The sequence below is a fragment of the Ipomoea nil genome, unplaced genomic scaffold, assembly GCF_001879475.1.
Source record: "Ipomoea nil cultivar Tokyo-kokei standard unplaced genomic scaffold, Asagao_1.1 scaffold2759, whole genome shotgun sequence".
NCBI classification, from domain to species: Eukaryota; Viridiplantae; Streptophyta; class Magnoliopsida; order Solanales; family Convolvulaceae; genus Ipomoea; species Ipomoea nil.
In genome coordinates this window covers 2,041,618-2,062,773 of record NW_017619187.1, presented here as the reverse complement: position 1 = coordinate 2,062,773, position 21,156 = coordinate 2,041,618, and the positions used below count along the sequence as shown (strand labels likewise).

The 21,156-nt window shown below is 33.6% G+C and overlaps 2 protein-coding genes across 7 annotated transcripts; both read right to left on the bottom strand.

Moving 5' to 3' along the window:
• Positions 1-3,626: 3,626 nt before the first annotated feature.
• Positions 3,627-11,419, bottom strand: LOC109156847 (TMV resistance protein N-like). 6 transcript variants are annotated; one of them, XR_002050122.1, is made up of 7 exons: positions 9,677-11,419; positions 7,762-8,827; positions 7,357-7,680; positions 5,706-7,270; positions 5,536-5,583; positions 4,442-4,592; positions 3,627-4,370 (listed from the first exon to the last, which is right to left on the bottom strand). XR_002050122.1 is itself a non-coding variant. In XM_019304707.1 (6 exons), the coding sequence occupies exons 2-5, from the start codon at positions 8,707-8,709 to the stop codon at positions 5,574-5,576; spliced, it is 2,847 nt and encodes a 948-aa protein (XP_019160252.1). In that variant the 5' UTR covers positions 8,710-8,827; positions 9,677-11,419; the 3' UTR covers positions 3,627-4,592; positions 5,536-5,573. The 6 variants fall into 6 exon arrangements, 5 of the variants coding, with proteins under 5 accessions (XP_019160252.1, XP_019160254.1, XP_019160256.1 ...); XM_019304707.1 differs by having other exon boundaries at positions 3,627-4,592; XM_019304709.1 differs by having other exon boundaries at positions 3,627-4,592; positions 5,717-7,270.
• Positions 11,420-15,544: 4,125 nt separating this feature from the next.
• Positions 15,545-17,596, bottom strand: LOC109156850 (heavy metal-associated isoprenylated plant protein 20-like). The gene is made up of 3 exons (XM_019304714.1): positions 17,414-17,596; positions 16,127-16,202; positions 15,545-15,907 (listed from the first exon to the last, which is right to left on the bottom strand). The coding sequence occupies exons 1-3, from the start codon at positions 17,486-17,488 to the stop codon at positions 15,618-15,620; spliced, it is 441 nt and encodes a 146-aa protein (XP_019160259.1). The 5' UTR covers positions 17,489-17,596; the 3' UTR covers positions 15,545-15,617.
• Between the last annotated feature and the right edge of the window lie 3,560 nt (positions 17,597-21,156).

Below are 21,156 nucleotides of genomic sequence, written 5' to 3'. Positions count from 1 at the left end.
AGTAATAAAAAATAACAAATAACAACAATAGTTATATTGTAAAAATAAGAGTAAATATCTAAAATGGTTCCTCAACTATAGCTAAATTCATAAATTGGTCCTCGACTTTTAATTTTAACCAATTAAGTCCTTAACTTTGTAATTTTAACACAATTTGGTCCTTCGAACACTTCTGCATTAACGCTGGTGCCTGCGCCGTCATCGACGATCTCCAGAAGAACCCGCAGCTCTCACCAGAGCACATGGAGGCCTCCAGGATGACGCTGCACCGGTTCGGAAACACGATGTCTTCTTCACTCTGGTACGAACTCAACTACATTGAATCCAAAGGGAGGATGAAAAAAGGCAACAGGATTTGGCAGATTGCTTTCGGCGATGGATTCAAATGTAATAGTGTGGTCTAAAAATGCAACCGGAACCTTAAAAAATCGACGATGGACCATGAAATTACATATATATCCTCAAAAATCACAGTCAACAAATGGTCAAATAGACGGAGGACCAAATCGTGTTAAAATTGCAAAGTTAAGGACTTAATTGGTTAAAATTGAAAGTCAATGATCAATTTGTGAATTTAGTTATAGTCGAGGGACCATTTTGGGTATTTACTCTTCATAATATATGAATTGTGTTACTGTAAATATAACGAGTACAAATAGTTCTAGATATTTAAATTGGGCCGAGCCCCGTGCACTATATAATTGGGCTGTCTAAAAAGAGTCGTTTGTTTCATTGATGTAGATATCCATGGCAAATTATATCGTGCACCGCGGTGCATAATCAATTATGCACTGCACGTCCAGTCGTTATATTATAGACCGCGGTGCATGTGCACCGCGGTCAAAAACGACGCCGTTTCTTTAAGTAAAGAAACGGCCTGCCGTTAGAGTTAACGGAGTCCGTTTGTTTGGTGTATTAAACACCAATTGACACTACAGTATATCCAAACCGACACTGCAGTTATATCAAAATGATACTGTAGTTATAGTGAAATGAAACTGCAGTGTATATAAACTGAAACTGAATAACATTTCACATATTTGAGTGTATATTATACAATGAAGCTGTAATTATATCAAAATGATCATGTAGTTGTGTTTTAATGAAACTATAGTGTATATAAAATAAAATTAAATAACATTTTCACATATTTGAGTCTATAAATATCGAATGAAACTATAGTTATATCGAAATGAAACTGTAGTTGTGTTCAACTGAAACTGCAGTTCATACAAAATGACACTGAATAACAGAGTTACTTTTTGCAAAAGGGTGCGAAACGGCGGAAATAAACACTGTTAATTTTCATTTAAAAAAAAGACGCGCGGTGCATAATATAATTTGCCCTGCACGTCTAAACGTTGTCGTTTTATTTAATGAAAAAAAAAAAAACGTCATCTGTTTTGCGCCGTTCCGTGCCATTATGAAAAAAGTAATTTTGTTATTCAGTTTCATTTCGATATAACTACAGTTTCATTTCAATATAACTACAGTTTCATTCGATATTATAACACCCAAATATGTGAAAATGTTATTTAATTTTATTTTATATACATCATAGTTTCATTAAAACACAACTACATGATCATTTCGATATAACTACAGCTTCATTACACAATATATACTTAAAAATGTGAAATGTTATTCAGTTTCATTTTATATACACTGCAGTTTCATTTCAACACACCTACAGTTTCATTTCAGTTTCAGTTGAAAATATAAAAATAATACGTGAGACAGTGTCAGTTTAGATATACTATAGTTTCATTTCAACACACACTACTACAAAATTGAGCATAAATATTAGACCTTAGCATCTGTTATTTGAAAAATAGATGTTAAAACACGCGCGGTGGCAGTTTCGTAATATTTTAAACAGCAATTAGCATCTATTGTTAAAAAGAACTGATGTTAAAAGTGTAATTTTAATCTTTTAGCGTCTGTTCGCGTCCATCTTGAAGTCAACCGGACGCTAGAAGGGCCACCAAATCTAATAAATTAATTAATTTTGTTAAAACAAAAAAAAAAGTAAATATTAAAAAAAAAAAAAAAAACACTAAGAGTCCACAGATTTAGCTCCACAGATCTACAAGAAGTCGAGAACCCACCCTTAGCTCCACAGATCTACGAGACATCTGTGACCATCTACCAGTGACAACCATCGTCTTCTCCACAGATCTACAAGAGCCAACTTTCAATTTCACAGATCTACGAGACCATGGGAGAATAGGCTGGATGTGTAGTAGTACAGTGTATAATTCTACAAGAATTTTATTTGTAATTACTCTGTCCAACTACAATTTCACTTCAATTAAATTGCAGTTTCAGTTGATAATATATAAAATAATACGTGAGGCAGTATCGATTTAAATACACTGTAGTGTCAATTGATAATTAATACACCAAATATGCGCACTCCGTTAACTGTAATGGCACGCCGTTTCTTTACTTAAAAAAATGGTACCATTTTGACCGCGGTGCACGATATAACGATTGGACATCCATCCATTAGGTCGCCAAGTAATCCATATGCTAATTGATGAATAATCGCAGTACATTTTTTAATAAGTGGTTAGAAATCTGATTATTCTACCAGTATCTATTCTTTGTGATGGATAAATATCTTTTGTGTCAATGATCACATCAAATCAATTAGAGTTAATACTTCAAATATTATACCATGAATCAGGGTCCACTTTACAAGTTAGACTCCAATTTTAAATTGTGTATTTTTAATATTCAAATTGTGAACTTTTAAAATATAAATTATATTTTTTTAAATTTTGAGAATTTGTGAATACAATAAAGGATCATCACAAATTGTAAATTTTAAAACAGTAACTTATGAACATTTAGTATTACCCGAATTCACCGAATAATTTGCCTTAATACTTGGGTTTAAAAGCTTTCATTTATATTATTAATTTTTGATAATAGATTTCATGTTGGTTTATTCTTGAATTTAATTTTTAACATTTTATTTTATTTCTATTTTAATTAAAATCATCTATTTGCTTAGTGAAATTTTACCTAAGAATTGAAATTAATAATTAACTCAAAATTCACTGAGAGATCGACCTTAACTTATATATCTATCTATAGGTCATTTGGTATAAAGCAACACGCATCACTATTTCATTCAAAAAGAGTTAATTCCCTTTTTTTTTGTCCCACTTTTTCAATGGGATGTACTCTTTGATCCCTCAACAGAAAAAAATAAAAATAAAAAGTAAATGGACATTACTTATTGTAGCACTGTCATTTTTTATCCTCCATCAAAAAAGTTGTTAGTTTGTGGTCTAAACTCTAGGAGTGTCTGACAATTAGCTTATAAATGATTGGTTTAATTGGTAATTGATAATTGATTATATTAGTTGTTTTAACCAGATAGTTAAAATATGTTTGGTAAATTAACTACTTATTTTTAGTTAATTACATGTAAAATAACATATAAGGACACAAGTATATTTTGTTATCTACTTAACTATTAAATTAATTTTACAGTGTTTTCAAAAAAAAAAAAAAAAAAATTTACAGTATAACTATTGTTGTTATTAATTAATTGTTATTATTATTTTGTATTTTATTATTAATAATGTTATTTTTTTGAAAGCAAACCAAGGAAGCATATATTAAAGCAAAGCAGAAATAGCGAGTCCCAATACATATAGTTCGCAAGGAAGAAGCTAAAGAGTGCGCAAGTACATTAGTCGATCTCAGCACTAAGCTAATGCATAAATATGTAAAAGAAGGCAAAGCCTGACGTCGTTGATTGCAATTCCGGCATATGACCGAATGCTGGTGATGGATGATAAAGAACACCGGAGCTCCGAGCAATCGGTGAAGAGATTTACAGATAATATATCACGCTCCTTAAGTCAAGATAGCGCTTCCCGACAGGCGAGGGCCTCGGCCATGAGCGGTGAGAAGCACCGGGGGAGACGTCAGCAAACCGCAGCCAAAAACGCTCCATTTGAAGTGAGAAAAACTGCTGCGAAAGAGGCATGCATCCCCCGAGTCCGGGCGATAACCGGCGTCGATGGAGGGAGGGAGGCCGGTTGCTGCACAAGCGGACCAAGTGCTGCTGGCAACGCCGTCGAGCGGTGATGGACCCTGCTGCCATTGTAGCAGTGCTGATGAAGCTTGTCGCCAAACTTTCTTCGGGGATGGCAGGTTCCGCTCCCACACGGCCAGATTTCAGGATCTCCAGAGATGGTATAAAACTGCCATATCCAGAGATTTTCAAAGTGTATGGTTCACTCGTTACCTGAGATTTTCATGTCTGGTTCTCTCGTTATGGTTCTCATGTCAAATGTTTGTTTGCCTAGGCAAACCAACACCAGTCACTCGTTAACCAGACAAGCTCACACCTACACACCAGTCACTCGTTACCTGAGATTTTCATGTCCGGTTCTTTCAAAGTGTATGGTTCACTCATTACCTGAGATGTTGATCGAGACCCAGACAAGCTCTGCACAGTCTGTTTTCCTGTAGTTGTCCCAGAAAACTTGAAGAGAACGACACGAATCAATGACATAACCCACCTTGGGTATTGTAACTGAAGATTCTGCAATATTTGTAGCCAATATTACCTGTAACAATGTTGTGGAACAGAAAGAAATCAATTGCACGGAAGGTTGCAAAAAATCAGTTGAAGGGGAGTTAAATTACGGCATCCAGCTTTAGTACCTCAATATCATAAAAAAGTACAGAATTGAGAGAGGAAGGAGAAAGGTTATGAAATTATAATTTTGTCCTCAACTTTAATGGTCAACAAACAGTCAAATTAACATAGGACTAAATTAGGTAAAGATTACAGAGTTGAGGACTTAATTAGGTAAGAATAATAGTCAAGGACCAAATTGGTAATTATGACATAATCGAGAGACCATTTTGATTATTAATTCTATTAAAAAGTGTCATTTTTATTTTCAACTTATTATTGATATCAATAAGCCGAGTTAAAAATTTATTTATTAAACATTCAGATTAATTGTTTGACTAATCAAATGTTTAAGTTAGTCATACAAGTCAAACTTTAATTGATAAGTCATTTTTCAAACACCCGTTAGTGGATGACTGAAAGTGAACCTGCCATGTCTCTTGAACAAAAGAGAGGCCCAGTTGAACTTTAGACTCATCCCTTTGCAAAGAAGTCAATAAATTGGAAAAGAAGAAGTTTGTGGTGTTTGCAAAAAAAAAAAGAAGTTTGTGGTATAATCGCTTTGCAAAGGGACAACCGCTTTACAAATAAGCATGGTAGGAATTAAAGTGAGAAGATACTATTATAAAGTTTTGGCAAGAAGCTGATAAGCATGGTGAAATCTGTGTTCAATATTCATTCAAAATCCCTTTCTAAATTCATCAACTTTCATAATTTAAATCCAACTCAGAAATTATCACAGAACATATGTCCAAGCATTTACACTCTTCATAATTAGATAAACTGATTGAATATATGGTTCCTCAATCAAATTAAAGTATTGATAATATAATACTATACGGAATAATGTAATGGGTAAAGAGTATTAGAACCTGAATCACTACCACCGGGACAAGCTAGCCGCTACAAATTATTTAGAGCTGAAAAAAAAAAAAAAAAAAAATTAAATCACAGAGATAAAATATAGGGAAGAATAAGAAAAAGACGAAATGAATATTGTAATTGAAACAATTACAATTTCAAGCGAAATCTATTTATGTACCGAGAACTGACCGATTCAATAATCAAATCATCATCTTTATAGAACAAACTACAACCCCAATCTGTTGAATGTTGAGAATCCAGAAATGCCTCAAATGTTGAATAATCATTGGGAGTAACACCATCTTTCTCAGCCTTAGATTCATTCCACAGACTACTAAATGGTATGTAGGCAATGCAAGTACTTCGCCACATAAAGGATCTTTTATACTTATCTGACTTGGTGATCACACACTTTGTTTGGGGAGCTTCATTTCTTCTATTATCATTGCTTGCCAGTTTGGCTATGACCGCACAACGTTCCATATGTGGTTTCCATATACCTCTTAAAGGGAGAAGACAGCATACAACAAATCCCAGAAAATTTGGAGTGTACCAGAAGGGTTGAAGATCAATTGAGATCCTACTTGCGCCATCACATTTATATTTGAAGCATCTGTTGATATCGTTATGATAGATAACACTGAGAGGAGTCTTTCTAAGAAAAATCCTTGAAAAAAGGCTGAGCTTCCTGTTTTCTGATGATTCCAGCATGTCTGATGCTTCTGGCATGTATGATGGTTCTGAAGAAAAATGGACAACCCCAAAATTATGAGTGAATGTGATTGAATATAATTCCAAGCATTTGGTTGATAGCTCAGCTATATTGCTTTCAAAGGCAAAACGAATATCTGCATATAATTCCCATATAGTTGGTGGGAGTTGTGGTAGCTCTTCAAGCCTCGTACAATATCTGATGTCAAGGTATTTAAGCCGAGGGAGTTGACTGATGCTTTCAGGTAAATGTACAAAATCGTTGTAACTCAGATTCAAGTATTCCAAAGAGTACAAGCATCCAATATCTTGAGGGAGTCCTTCGTCCAACATCAAAAGGGAACACAGCTCGAGCATTTTTAGTAAGAACAAACATGATACACTAGGTACAACTACTTTGGGACTGTAGCTGATCCATTCCCATGGAGAAATAATATCTCCAAAGTATAAGTATTCAATTGAACTCAACTGCTTGATTGAAGATGGGAGTTGAGAAATGGCGGTTCTCTGTATATGAAGCTTTTCCAATTGTGACAAGTTGCCCAAATTTTCTGGCAAGGACTTCAATTCAGGACATCCTTCAAATTCAACAACTTTAAGATTTTTTAACTCACATAAGCTTTCAGGAAGTTGAAAAAGATAATGACAATCAACCAAACGTAGTTTAGTGAGGCCATGTAGTTGTTGGATGGATGAGGGGAGTTCTCTAATCCTGGATTCTAATTCCAGCTCCAGTAGATATGGCATACTTGCCTGGATCTCTGGAAAATTTTCTAATTTCCGGCAAAAGCCAAGATTGAGAAACTCCAGAGATTTGACTTGAGTGAAGCTGGGAAGCTTCTTAAGATTGCCGCATTTACTTAAATCCAATAAAACAAGCTTCTCAAGACGTCCAATAGATGGATGGACTTCTTTTAAATTGATACAGTCTCGGAAGACTAATCTCACTAAATTTGGCATCATTAGAAAGTTTGGGGTTTCCAACAAAAAGTGGGAAGAGCTGAGATCCAAATAAACCAATTTGTTCATGTTCTGCAGGATATATAAGATTGAAAGAAAATATATATGTCTCAAATCCATAGCTCGATGATAGAAGGAAGAGAGTTGAATTGAATTACCTTTGTTATGATGCAAGTTCTGAGTGAACTATGAGGTAAATGAAACCCAGCCAGATTTGATGGATGAAAGCTTTCGGGTAATGAAAAGAAAGGATAACATGAGAAATGAAGCCACCTCAAACTGCTAGGAAGATAATTATCCACAGTGTTCCAACCAAATCTTTCCTCAAACTCTGAACTGTAAAAATCGATACCAAACAGGCCTTTAACTATGAGTATCTTCAATTTTTTCATCCCTTTGAAAGCTTCAATGACACAGCTAATATTATTATAGCTACGTCGGTATTTGAATGTGACCAAAACACCTTCCATCTCTTCATGATCCTGAAAGAAGAAAATAGCATGAATTTTTCAAATTCAATGACTAAGAGTATAAAAGCACAAGATAGATATTATTATATTTACCACGTCATCTAACAGGTCATCAAGCTGCCATATCATCCTCCTAGGATTTTCTCTTGCAATGCGCAAACCCATTTCTTGAATCAAATCATGCATATCTATACATCCATTTGATTCAAACACAAGAGATCTTTCGATTAGCACTGATATTCCAATGCCAGGAAACAAATCACAACTCTTAAGTACATCTTCTACATAATCTCTACTCTTTTTACGAAACAGACATGCTATACTCAAAAATATCCTTTTCTCTCCATCTTTAAGCCCATCAAAACTTATCTTAAGCTTCTCAATAACCTCCTCATCTGGGATGGTTTTAATCATCTCCAGCGTACTTTCCCACTGTTTATGGTTTCGTCCACGTAGAAAAGAGCCCCAGACTTTAAGAGCTAATGGAAGACCAGCAGCGTAAGTTACAAAAGATGTAGACAAATCTACAAATCCATCATCTGGAGATTCTTTCTTGAAAGCATGCCAACTAAATAGTTGAAGAGCTTTTTCTTTTTCCAGTTTCTTTACTTCATAACATTTATAGGCAACTCCAAATTGGGTGAGTAAATGTTTGTCTCTGGTAGTTATGATGACTAAACTACCTTTGTGAAGCCATTCACCGTCTCCAACTAATTTATCCAATTGCTCCTCTTGATCTACATCATCAAGAACAATCAATACTTTCTGCAATTGGAGCCTTTCCTTGATCACCCAAATTCCTTTATCCGCGTCCTCTATATGCACTGAACTTCCCTCCAGATGTTCTGATAGGAGTTTCTTTTGCAAGGCTACCAGTCCATGTTTACTATAATTTTCTCGAATGTCAGCAAGAAAACATGCGCAATCAAATCTTTCAGATAATTGAGCAAAAACAACTCTTGCAAGAGTTGTTTTCCCTATACCGCCCATACCCCAAATGCCCAATATTAATTTAACATCATCTCTAAAAGACATTTCCATCAAGCTATTTATGTTCTTAAGTTGTGACTCTAAATCCACTAAATTTTTCTGAATGCTTTGGGTTGGAAGCAGTTTGAATATGTCATTAATAACTCCTTGAATACATGCTAATTCATACCTGAAAAGAAAACAAACACATCATTGGTAGTTTTTATTTTTTGGAAACTCAACTGCTTATAATTTATATCTCCAATGTTTAATAATTTTTAAATTATATAATAGTCCCTCTATACTTTTTTTTAGTTCTTTACTTCAATTTTATTGGTAAGGTGGTCTGTTTTATTTCTATACTATTATAATAATTGTAAGAGTATATTATTATTAATTATTAAAACTAGCAAAATAACAGTTAGAGGAAGAACGGGGTATTTGTGGCCATGTTTTAATTTGTGGCTACGAGTGTTAGATAATGCCAATTCTTTCAGCTATTTGTTATTTTATCTCCCTAAAATAGCCATGTTTTCCTGACTTTAAAGCTGCATTTATTTTGTCGGACTGTGAAATTACCCCAGGTGATAGAATTATCTTTCAAGAAGTAGATTTTCTTGCAGGAAATTGAGTTTTTGTGTGTTTGTGTGTGTGTGTGTGTGTGTATATATATATATATATATATATATATATATATATATATATATATATATATATATATATATATAGTAGTCGAGTAAAATACGTAATCATATAATTAATTTTTTCTATCAATTCTTCACACTTCGGTATTTTAACATATGTATCAATATTGACTATTAATTTTAAATGTATCAAATTAATTATATATAATAAATGTCTAAGAGTAAGATTTAACAAAAAATAATATAAAATGTTTTGGGAGAATTAATTATAAAACTAGCTAGGTATTAACCTTCATAGCGCTACTTTCATATAAAATTTCAAAAAATAATAAAATAAAATAAAAAAAAAAAAATAGAGTAAAATGCTAAAGAAGCCAAGGACGTCGAAAGCATACCCGTTGTATTTATCACCCTGTAAATCGTGCCCTACAATTTTTCCTGCCTCTCTCAAAGCGTTCTGTTAGAGATAAGAACAAAGGTATTTTTGATAGACTAGAAACTAAAGAAAAGAAATAGGAAGTCACAAGACTTCCCCCAACAGGAGTTTTAGGCTCTTGCCCCACAAGAGTTTTAGGCTCTTGCCTAGCTACTAAAGCTTAAAGACTATGGAAGATTATTGGATGATTTACTCTCATCTAGAGATTCTAATTTATAGTGCTAGGAAATAAATAATTATAGAAAGGAGATGATTGTGGAGATGATTGTTGAGATGATTATGCCTCTATCTATTTTTGTCAAAATCCCTTGAGTTAAGCCTTCCTTGTATATTCTGATTTGCCTGATTTGCATCCTTCCTTTTTTTCTGAGTAAACCATCTCTTATTTTGGGTGCGTATCATTGCCACCCACCAAAGAAACAGCCTTGTCCCCAAGGCTAGATTGGAAAGACTGCCCTATATTGTCCGGTGTCGATTTGGTCAGTTACACCAGGCTCGTCACTCGTGTCGTCCTCGTCATCCTCTGCTGCAATTAGAGTTTGCAAGGATTTATTCGGGCATACATGAAGCGGACTGTACGGTTGCTGACAACGGAAACAAAGTCCTTTGGCGCGCATGTCCAGATACTCTTTGTTAGAATAATGTCGTGCCGGAGCTCGTGATGTTGATGTGCTGGAATTGCGTACTGAAGACTGCATAGCAGGAAACACAGGTTGTGTTTGGGAGGGGAAGGAAGATGTTTGATTGCTGCCAGAAAATTGAGACTGGGTTGGAATGGGTTTGGGCTGTGAATAATTCAAAATAGAATTGGTTTGGGAATTCTTCCCATGCCCATTAGACCAAGTAGACCCACTATGTGAATGAATTATCTGGAGCGCTGCATTTTCGTCTTTCAGACTGCGTCCAAGGAGCCGGCTTGTGGAGAGAAATTCAATTTCTCGTTCTGCCGCGCGAGCGACACGCATCGCTGTTCGGAGATCTGTCACATCATTCGGTCGGAGCCGCACCCGAATTGCAGGTTTCAAGCCGTTGAGAAAAAGCCCTAATTGAATGTGAGGAGCAAGTCCAGGAATTTGGGCAATGCGAGCTCGAAACGCAGCGATGAATTCATCCACCAAGCCCGTTTGACGAAGAGCGGCAAGCTGTTCAAACGGTGGCCCAGGCAATTCGTCGCCAAATTCTTCCAAAAGGTCATGTGTGAATTGAGTCCAAGTAAGAGTGGGTTGTTGTTGTTGTAGCCATCGGAGCCAATGTAGAGCTGCCCCCTCCATACTAACGAAAGCTGTTGGGACCTTCAAATCCTCTCGGGTGTGATGAATGGCAAAGTACTGCTCCACTCTAGCTAACCACCCAATTGGATCGGTGCCTTCAAATGTAGGGAGTTCTGTTTTTCCAATGGGCAGCGAGGTGTTGTCCGGCTGAACATGTTCTGGGAGAGAGGTTGAATTCGGCGTTGGGATGGAAGTTGATGAAGCACTGGCATTGTTGTGCCCTCCGCCTTGGAAGGAGAGAGCGATGAGATCAGACATCCTAGCCACAGAAGCTTCTACGGCTGCAAATCGATCGGTCAATGTAGTGAATTCAGTACGCAGTGCATCTTGGTTCTTCTCTAACGTCTCTATGCGGGAATCACGTGTGTTCGCCATTCAACGGCAGGTCGGACCAATTTGTTAGAGATAAGAACAAAGGTATTTTTGATAGACTAGAAACTAAAGAAAAGAAATAGGAAGTCACAAGACTTCCCCCAACAAGAGTTTTAGGCTCTTGCCCCACAAGAGTTTTAGGCTCTTGCCTAGCTACTAAAGCTTAAAGACTATGGAAGATTATTGGATGATTTACTCTCATCTAGAGATTCTAATTTATAGTGCTAGGAAATAAATAATTATAGAAAGGAGATAATTGTGGAGATGATTGTTGAGATGATTATGCCTCTATCTATTTTTGTCAAAATCCCTTGAGTTAAGCCTTCCTTGTATATTCTGATTTGCCTGATTTGCATCCTTCCTTTTTTTCTGAGTAAACCATCTCTTATTTTGGGTGCGTATCACGTTCCTCCACATTTCAACCTTTGCCTTCCCCTTACCATCTTTGAAATTTTTTCGGTGTTTTGCAAAGGATTTAGCAAAACTTCTTGTTTGCTTGCGCACATGTGAAGGCTCCACGTCATAGAAAATTGGCACCACAACTTGGCCGAACTTTTCTTTGCATTCCATGATGGTTGCAGCTTCATCCAAGCACCATGTTGACGATGCATAGTTTTTGGAAAAGATGATAACTGCAATTCTTGATTCTTTAATGGCTAATAACAGAGCCGGAGCAATACACTCTCCCCTCTTTAATTTCTCATCATCTTTGAAGGTATGAATTCCCTTCTGTTTGAGATGATGGTTAAGATGATCCAAAAAAGTTTTGCGAATATCTTCACCTCTAAAGCTCAAGAAAACATCATAAGTGAATTTGTGAGTTGATTGTGAAGGCGTAGCGGAAGAGGTAGAAGCCATATTCTGAAACTGGAAATTGGGTGCCTTGCTCTGAAACATACAGACACAGAATTACTGATATGGAGATTCCAGTAAGTAAATACGCGTGACTTAATTGGTCTAACATTGTCAATACGCGTGATTTTTCTATGTCAAAAAATGATCATAAATGTAAAGAAACTAAGAAAGGGTTCATATCACATTATCACTGTATGTCCACAAACAAATTATGGTCCATAATAAAGTGTGGTTCATTATTACTCTGTAGTCCGTATAATTAGGGATGGCACCGGGGCGGGGCGGGGGAGTGGACCTCGTCCCCAAATTCAACCCCCATTCCCCGTTCCCCGACTGGGATTGGGAATTACCCCCATGGCCCCATCCCGTCCCCACAGGGATTTTTCGGGGATGAGGATTCCTTGCCCTGCAAAAGAAAAAGAAATTACTGACTGCTTCAGGTTAGGTTTTATGCTGTTTTCTGCAATAATCCATCCTTCAGTTCATTAAAGACATACTGGGAAGCAGTACTACATTCTGTTAATCATCAAGACAACAAAATTGCATCTTTTGTAGCTTTTTACTAATTTTATTTTGATGATTGTGGGGAAAGAAAAAAAAAAAAAAAAAAAAAAAAAAAAAAAAAAAACTAAATCATAAACATGTCCCCTAAAACTAGATTACCACGGTACCACCAAAACAAAACACACTCCGTAATATTTAGCATAATTATTTCAAGAAATAAAGAGAAAAGCTTGAGTGAAAGAATACCTAGCAGAGAGCCTTAAGTAGAAAATAAAGAAAAAAAGCTAGATTACCACCACGACGAAATAGACAAGCAGCGAATTGAAACCAGAGAAGCAGAGATTGGCGGACGACTGGCGGCAAGTCGGAAACGGAGGACGTGACCGTTTGACTCTTGAGGATCTGGATAACGGCTGGGAGTGAGACTAGAAAAGCAGGGATGGGTGGATGGGACATGGAGTGAGACTGTGGTCTGTGAGAAATGAAGAGATGCAGTCAGGCAGAGGCCCTTTGACTTTTTTCCTTCATAATTTTTATATCATATAAAAAAATAATTGCTTAATTATTATATATAAATAGAGTTAATTCCAGTAGAGGTCCCTTGTTTTGATGACAATTCTAAATTTAGTCTCAGATTATCATTTTTGTCATTTTACATCCCATACTATTGTTTTGTGGACACATTTAATCTTTCTCATGACTTTCTCTATTTTTAGTAAAGGTATTTTGGTATCTTCATAATTTTCTTTTGTTATTTTCAGGTTTAATTAGTTTAGAACTTTAGGTAACCTCTGATTTTTAGTAACCATATTTTCAACCTATTTTTAGTAAAGTTCTAAACCAATTAAATCGGTTGCAACTGAAAAATAATAAAAGAAAAATATGAAAAGACAAAAATGTCCTTACTAAAAATAGAAAAAGTCATACGAAGAACTAAAAGTGTCCAAAAAACAATAGTCTGGGATGTAAAATGGCAAAAACGATAGTCTGTGACTAAATTTAAAATTGTCACCAAAGATAAGAGACCTCTGGTGGAATTAACCTTATATATATATATATATATATATATATATATATATATATATATATATATATATATATATATATATATATATATATATATATATTAAGCACTAAACTGACGCAATTTAAGTACACAACACACGCATATTAAGCATACAAACAAAATACCTTCATAACACAAACACACGCACCTTAAGCACAAAACTCACGCACCTTAAGCACAAAAACACACGCATCTTAAGTTTCAACAACTACTCACATTAAGCACAAACTCACGCACTTTAAGCACAAGACTCACGCACCTTAAGCACGAGACTCACACATTTTTACCCTTAAAATAATGTTTCCATTTATTTTTTTTTCTACGATAAATTATTGCTTATATGTAGGGATGACTACAATTTGTTTGAACCAAACCGAACACTATAGCAACCGAATTGAAACAGTATAGACAGTTCTTGTTACGATTCATAACAGGAAAAATAAAATAAAATAGCATAAAATAATTGTTTAATTCAGGTTATTTTTAAAATAGAAAATAGAATTTAAATAAAATAAATTTTGAACCAGCAGTTCAAACCGAAACTGGAATTAGAATAAATGCGAATCGAAACCGTCGGTTGCTATAATGTTCTGATTTATAAATGCAAACATATTTTCAATTCACATTTATTCTGATTTCAGTTTCGATTTGAACCGCCAATTCAAAATTTATTTATTTATCTATTTTTGTAAACTTTATTTTCTATTTTAAAAATAGCCAAATTTCAACAATTATTTTATTTTATTTTTTCCCGGTTCTGAATCGTAACAAGAAGCGTCACTACTGTTTCAGTTCGGTTGCTATAGTATTCGATTCGATTCAAATCAAACTGTATTCATCGCTACATATAAGTAATAATTTGTTGGAGAAGAAAAAATAAATGAAATAATTACTTTAAGGGTAAAATTATCCATTTAACATCAAAGGAGGAAAAACTGTCACTTATAAAATAATTGAGGTGACAAAATGGATATTTGAATAACTCATGGGGGAAAGTGCTATAAGCCCATTATTATTTGAGAAATCCAGTAATCAGGAATAGGTACATAGATAAGGGTTCGTGGTCCGTCCCGTTCTCGACGAGGATGGGAAACTCCCCATCCCCGCCTACGTTTCCCGAAAAAATTCTTCATTCCTGCTGGATCGTTTTTTCCTATCAAGATTAGGTTAAATTGTCTTCCCTACGTATAATAATATACCTTTATTAAAAATATCATTGATCGTAGCTTATTATTATAATATTGTAAGTTCATTATTATAATTTACATGTATTATTCTTTATTTTATTAATAAATTTAATATTACAAAATATATTATTAAAAATATCTTATTGAGATTTTTTAAATGATACTCAATTACTCATCATACTAATAATGTATTTTGAATATTAATTGTTTATTTTTAAAAAAAAAATGAATCTTAATTGTTTATTGATATGATGGACTTGCAATATTGAACCACTTAAAAAAAAAAAAAAAAAAAAATCTCTTTCATTCTCTCTCCCATACTCTTTATTTTGCTTGCACTCGATCTATAAAGCATACACACAAATATATGCAAAACTTCTTAAGATCGAACAAATCTAAGCCACAAAACTTAATAATTAACTTGGCAAGTTCAGGTCTTCAACTACAATTAAGTACTTTGATTTTCTTCTTTAAATTAAAAAATTTTAAAAATTTATCCAACCCATATTTCAATCTCTCTCTAGACTTTTACTTGACCGGGACTAACAAAAATTTATGAAGAGATTGATGTGCCTATATTTTAATATTACCCTTAGAACTTTTATTGAATATACATATATGATATTGTACACGTAAATATATATGTTACATGAGTGAACAAGCATTAGGGTTTTCATCACTAAACATGGAGGTGAACCTCTCCGTATTTGGACTTGGGATAATAGCTTGGGGAACATTTCTCACATAACCAGATGGAGCCTTCTTGTCATAGGCTCCAGGGGCATAAGGGTATGACACCAAATCATACTTCACATATGGCCATAACTCAGCCTTTTTTCCTGTGCTTTCTACTTTCTTCAACACCTTCTTTGCCTCCACATAACCTGATACTGTTACCCTGTTTTGCTTTCTGTTTATATCCACTGATTTTGCACCTAAATTATACCATACAGGGAACAAAGATTAATTAGTCGTGAATATATATAATGATTTACATTATTTAAGATCGTATTCTATATATGTAACTTGATTTTTTTTTTTTTGTTGTTGTTGGTTTTAGTATATTATATCTTTATATATAAGTATATACTAGTGTTTTGTTATATAGTATATACATATTTGATTATTTGTGTTGTACAGAAACTTGAACAAACCTTTCATGGAAGAAACAGCGTTCCTAACCCTTCTCTCACAGCCATCACAATCCATTTTAACCCTGATGTCAACTGTCTGTACGTATTGGGAGACATATAGTTTGAAATTTAATGAGGGAAAGTATAATAATTAATAAATTGAGCAAGGGAGGGGGAGAAAGGGGGGGGGGGGGGGGGGGGGGGTTGAGAACTATGTTATCCTATGGAAAAGGGGATTTCCAAGTGCAATATGGCATAGTGCCATAAGTTCCAAAAATAATAAAATAAAAATAAACCTTCTGTTTGAATATACACATGCAAATATTTCTAGCTCGAGAAAATTAAAGCGTGTTGAGTAAATAGAAAATTTTAAAATTTTCTGAATTTTTAATAAAAAATATAAAGAAATAGAGAATATGTTCATGTTATTTTTTCTTTAAAAGTAACAATTCTCTAATAAATTATGTTTTTTAAACGAAAATTGCCAATAAATTAAACAGTATTACTTTTAGTTATTCAAGCTCTCCAGCCACGTAACAAAGTAGCTATGAACAAATATTTACATTGTAACAGAGTCAGTAATACTTAAAAAAAAGCTCACCACCAGGTTAGTTACATACTTGCTCAATGTACTGACAAAATTTTAACATGGTGGAACAAGTGGCTAAACACTCTGATGGAACTAAATGACTCGGGCTCTAAAAGGGTCAACTTAACTCGGATAAAATATAAGGGGTAAAATGGATAATTAAGTAGGATTATAGTAGTATTAGATTGATTAGAGCTAAAATATTACAAGAAGTTCATAGGAATAGAATATGATCCCGGTAATACTCATACAATGCCCTTTTATACAAAATTAGCCACGGGTTTGGGTTGAAACTATCCGTTTTGGCCCCGGAGACGGGCTTCGGGATGCCTAAACGCTGCTCGGGACCAACCACGAAGGCAGGGTCCCGTTACCCGGGCCATGGGACCCGGACACTCGTTGCCGGGTACAACCACTCGGGTAATGTCATCCGGGTTTCTTGCTTGTCTTGGCCCCCCGGGCTTCCTTTATTGAGCTTGAATCCTTCTTAGACCGGTTCCAATATCTACATCACACTCTTTATTTTATAGAGAATTAAAATCCGCAATTGTCATCCAAAGGGTTTAGTTTAGTATTGTGATACGTTAATTAATGGCATGGAATTGAAGTGTTATTTGGGCAAAATAACTGAGTAAAAAGTTTCTTATTTTATTTTTTTAAAAAAGAAAATCATAGAAAGTTTCATGATAAAAGTATTATTAATAACAAGTTAAACAAACCTGCATGAGTTTTCGCTTTTTCTTTCTTCTTCTCTTAACCTCAAACAAGTCTGATAGATGATCAAGAATACCCATTCTTCCAGCTTTCTTTAATCTGTGTGTGGGGAAGCTAGGGGAAGTTTTGTAAGGGAATTGTTAGGTGGCCTGGGGAGTTTGTGGCTTAGTTATGCATGAAATCTGTGTCTGTATATATATATATAGACGACTGAGATTGAATATGCATGTATTATTGATAAGTATGGTAAGAGATTGTCCACATGCTGTGTTTGTGGAAATTCAAATATTTTATTCAAGAAAAAGACTTGTGCCTCCTTATAATCATTCTATATAAGAACATCCATATGATGCATGACATCTGGAGAAATATGGGGCTTTACTTGCACCCTAGTTTATCAGGAGATCACTTGGAAAATGAGTTATTTATTAGTAATAATTGTTGAGTCTTACACTCCTAACCCAAAATTATATATGCCAAAGCCCAAAACACTCAACAATTTTAATTTGAAAGAAATCACCTTTTTTTTTATATATAAAATTTGTTTAATATTAGTCTTAAAAAGTGTTAAGTCTTGAGTAAAAAGAGTTTGAATGGTTTTAGTATAAGGTCATCAAGAGTTTGAACTCATAACTATACAACTTGCAACCGATACTTAGAAGGTGCACTCTAGGTGAAGCCCACATTGTGACCTTGACCAGGAATTGTATAATTATATCCCTTATAAGTATATATTATATTATTCATATTATATATTGCACAAAATCTTATTTATAGTTGACAAATACCATACACGCACTGCTGAAAATTATGAAATTTCCGACCACCTGAAAATGATCTTAAATCAAGTTGAAAGTCTTGTTCCGACCACTTTTGGTATCCGGAAAAACCTTTGTTGCTATTTCCGACTACTTTTTACTTTCGACTTGATATAAGATCACTTTCAGGTGGTCGAAAATTTCATAATTTCCAGCAGTGACGTATGATATTACATGTGAGTAGAATCATAGTCTAAACTAGTATTCTTTTTATAGAAATTTCAATATTAAGTGTATTTTTCTAATATATTAAAATTATTTATGTTTTTTTTTATTAAGAGGAAGTATGCAATATAACTTTTAGTGAATTTTGAATCATGATCAAGATTTTAGTCACCTAGCTAGATAAGTTCTTGAGGTCAACGAGGCCAAGAAACATACAATTACAAAAATTTTGATTAGGCAACTCCAACGAGGATATAAGTTGTCAACAATTAGTATATTCCTTTTGGGATTCTTAAACACATGCAAACCACATTGAGTGGAGTCCCGTATGTGCATTTTCATTATTAATTTAACTAGTAATTCACCCGCGCGATGCACGGGAAAAAATTATGTTATTATAAATATAAATAAAAAATAGAAAAAATAAAAATATGTTAAATTGTTTAATATAATAATATAAAACAAAAGAAAATGATCCTGGAAAGTGGTAGAAAAAATGGAGCCAGACATTAAGGAACTACCTTTTACAGGTAGAGATTGTGGAGTGTACTTGCCTATCTTCTCAATGCTTCAAAGAAATGGCAGAAGCGAGAAGGATGAAGAAAACAAATGCTGCGGGCCGTGAGACAATTATTGAACTTCAGAATTAAAAAAAAAAAATCATTTGAACCATAAATAAAAATTTAAATATATAAATGTATATATCGTATGGGTGTTTAATATTTTTCTAGATTTCTAAACTTAGGACTTTTAAAAGAAAAAAAAAAATCCATTTGAATTATCTCCACAAAAAGTGGTCTTGGACTTATAGAATGACATGTGGGTTTATGGAATGACATGTGCATAAAGAATATATTATATAATCCTATAAACAAATATGTTCAATTAGAGTTTAAATTTACTCCTACAAAATTTGAAATTTGCTTTCTAAATGTAATTATCTTAGTTATTATTCGTATTGTGAAAATTATAATGTAGATGACAATTAAGAATAAATCAGTGTAATTATGTAAATTCTCTTATAAGTTTATTTGAATATGTACATAATTAGAGATTATATTAACCATACAAAATTTTAATTTTATTTGTAATTTTGTGTTCTATAAAAATAATAAATATTTGACCGATGGAAGCTCAAAAATATTATTATATTAAACAATTTAAAATATTTTTATTTTTTCTATTTTTTATTTATATTTATAATAACATAATAATTATAATATTAATTACTTCCCAAACCATATAACTTTATTATAGTTAAGATGTGTTGGGCGGAGGCTTAGAGGGATAATTTCAACATATATAATGTCATCTTAACCCGATATTCACTGTTACAAAAATATAAAGAATTAAAGACATAATTGAAATTGTAATTATTATACATTAGTAGCTAGTTTTATTAAACATATTTATATTGAATACAAAAACACATACAAATTAAAGGACTAGTATATAGCTAATGACCATATTTGGTAACATAGTTAGCTTATTAGTCAATTTTGACTTATTTAATCACTATTGTTGAGCATATAACCATTAATGTGCAATCCAACTATTAACTTAGGTTTTTAGTTGGGATGGAGTACATGCTTCAATTACTGTTTGACTTGGTTAAACAATCAATATTAGTGTTTGATTACCCCAAAATGTTAAAATTCAAAATGTTGCTCAAACCAGTTTTTTGAGAAAGTCATTTTGCATGTAATCAGTTATCAACTAATTTACCAAACACTTTTCTACAATCAGTACAACTAATATTATCAACTAATCAAACTCACTAACTTAATCAACTAACAGCTATTTACTAAACATCTCAATATCTAAATCTAAGAAGGTCCATAGACACACGCATGCAGCTTGCTGCTATGAGTAATTTAAATACGAAAAGATATAGAAGGCAATTAAGGTTTGATGTGAAGTCACATAATCATATCATTTACTCTTTTGCATGAGCTTTCACTATCAATTGCCCAACCACACTACTTCTGGCCAGTCGGCATGCATGACATCAATTAAGCATTCCCACTATACGGAGTAATGTTTAGGGAATTTCTCTATAATCGCATTTATTATACCACTAATCATCTTAGAAAAAGAATATATATTAATGAGTATTATTGTCATAGGTAAATTGTCTTACCACATACGGCAAGAAAGGGGTATCACACCATCCACTCGAATATCAATTATATTGTCACACCCCATGATACTAGTGTTGAGCGGCAGCTTGGAGACCCGATAGATTTCAACATCCTGTCATCAAAACGTGACATTAACTGCTATATAAGTATAAGAAAATAAAGTTACGTATTCACTACCAACTATAACTTTTGGCATAATGATAAGTGTTTGATTTGAGAATTAGTATCAGAGTAAATCACGAAGCTAGTAGGTGGGGAGGGGATTGGTTCTAATTATTTATAAATTCTTTCAAATTTTTTGAACAAGTGATTGAAGTATAATATTCAAAATTTCAAACTCAAACAAAGTGCCATTTATCTATTATTTTTATGCCTTATAATTATATGTTTCAAGAAAATATTCATTCTTGTTGAATATTATTGTATTTTAATACTAACTTTTTAATAAATATTATCTTCTTTTTATATTTAAAATTATGTAAAAAAGATGATTCAATTTAAATTATTACACATGACTCTTTTTTAAAAGTATTACACATGACTCTTGTTCACCTACCCTAACAATCATGATAATTTTTTAAATAAAGTTAAATATGTAACGAGAATTTTATATTATCCACTAAA

Excerpts from the sequence above, each read along its gene's own strand:
- LOC109156847 (XM_019304707.1), bottom strand. The coding sequence starts at position 8,709 with ATGGAAATGTCTTTTAGAGATGATGTTAAATTAATATTGGGCATTTGG. Across the intron at positions 7,681-7,761 it reads ATGACCTGTTAGATGACGTG|GATCATGAAGAGATGGAAGG; the intron begins GTAAATATAATA and ends TTCTTCTTTCAG. Across the intron at positions 7,271-7,356 it reads GAACTTGCATCATAACAAAG|AACATGAACAAATTGGTTTA; the intron begins GTAATTCAATTC and ends TATATCCTGCAG.
- LOC109156850 (XM_019304714.1), bottom strand. The coding sequence starts at position 17,488 with ATGGGTATTCTTGATCATCTATCAGACTTGTTTGAGGTTAAGAGAAGA. Across the intron at positions 16,203-17,413 it reads AAAAGCGAAAACTCATGCAG|ACAGTTGACATCAGGGTTAA; the intron begins GTTTGTTTAACT and ends CAATACGTACAG. Across the intron at positions 15,908-16,126 it reads CGCTGTTTCTTCCATGAAAG|GTGCAAAATCAGTGGATATA; the intron begins GTTTGTTCAAGT and ends GGTATAATTTAG.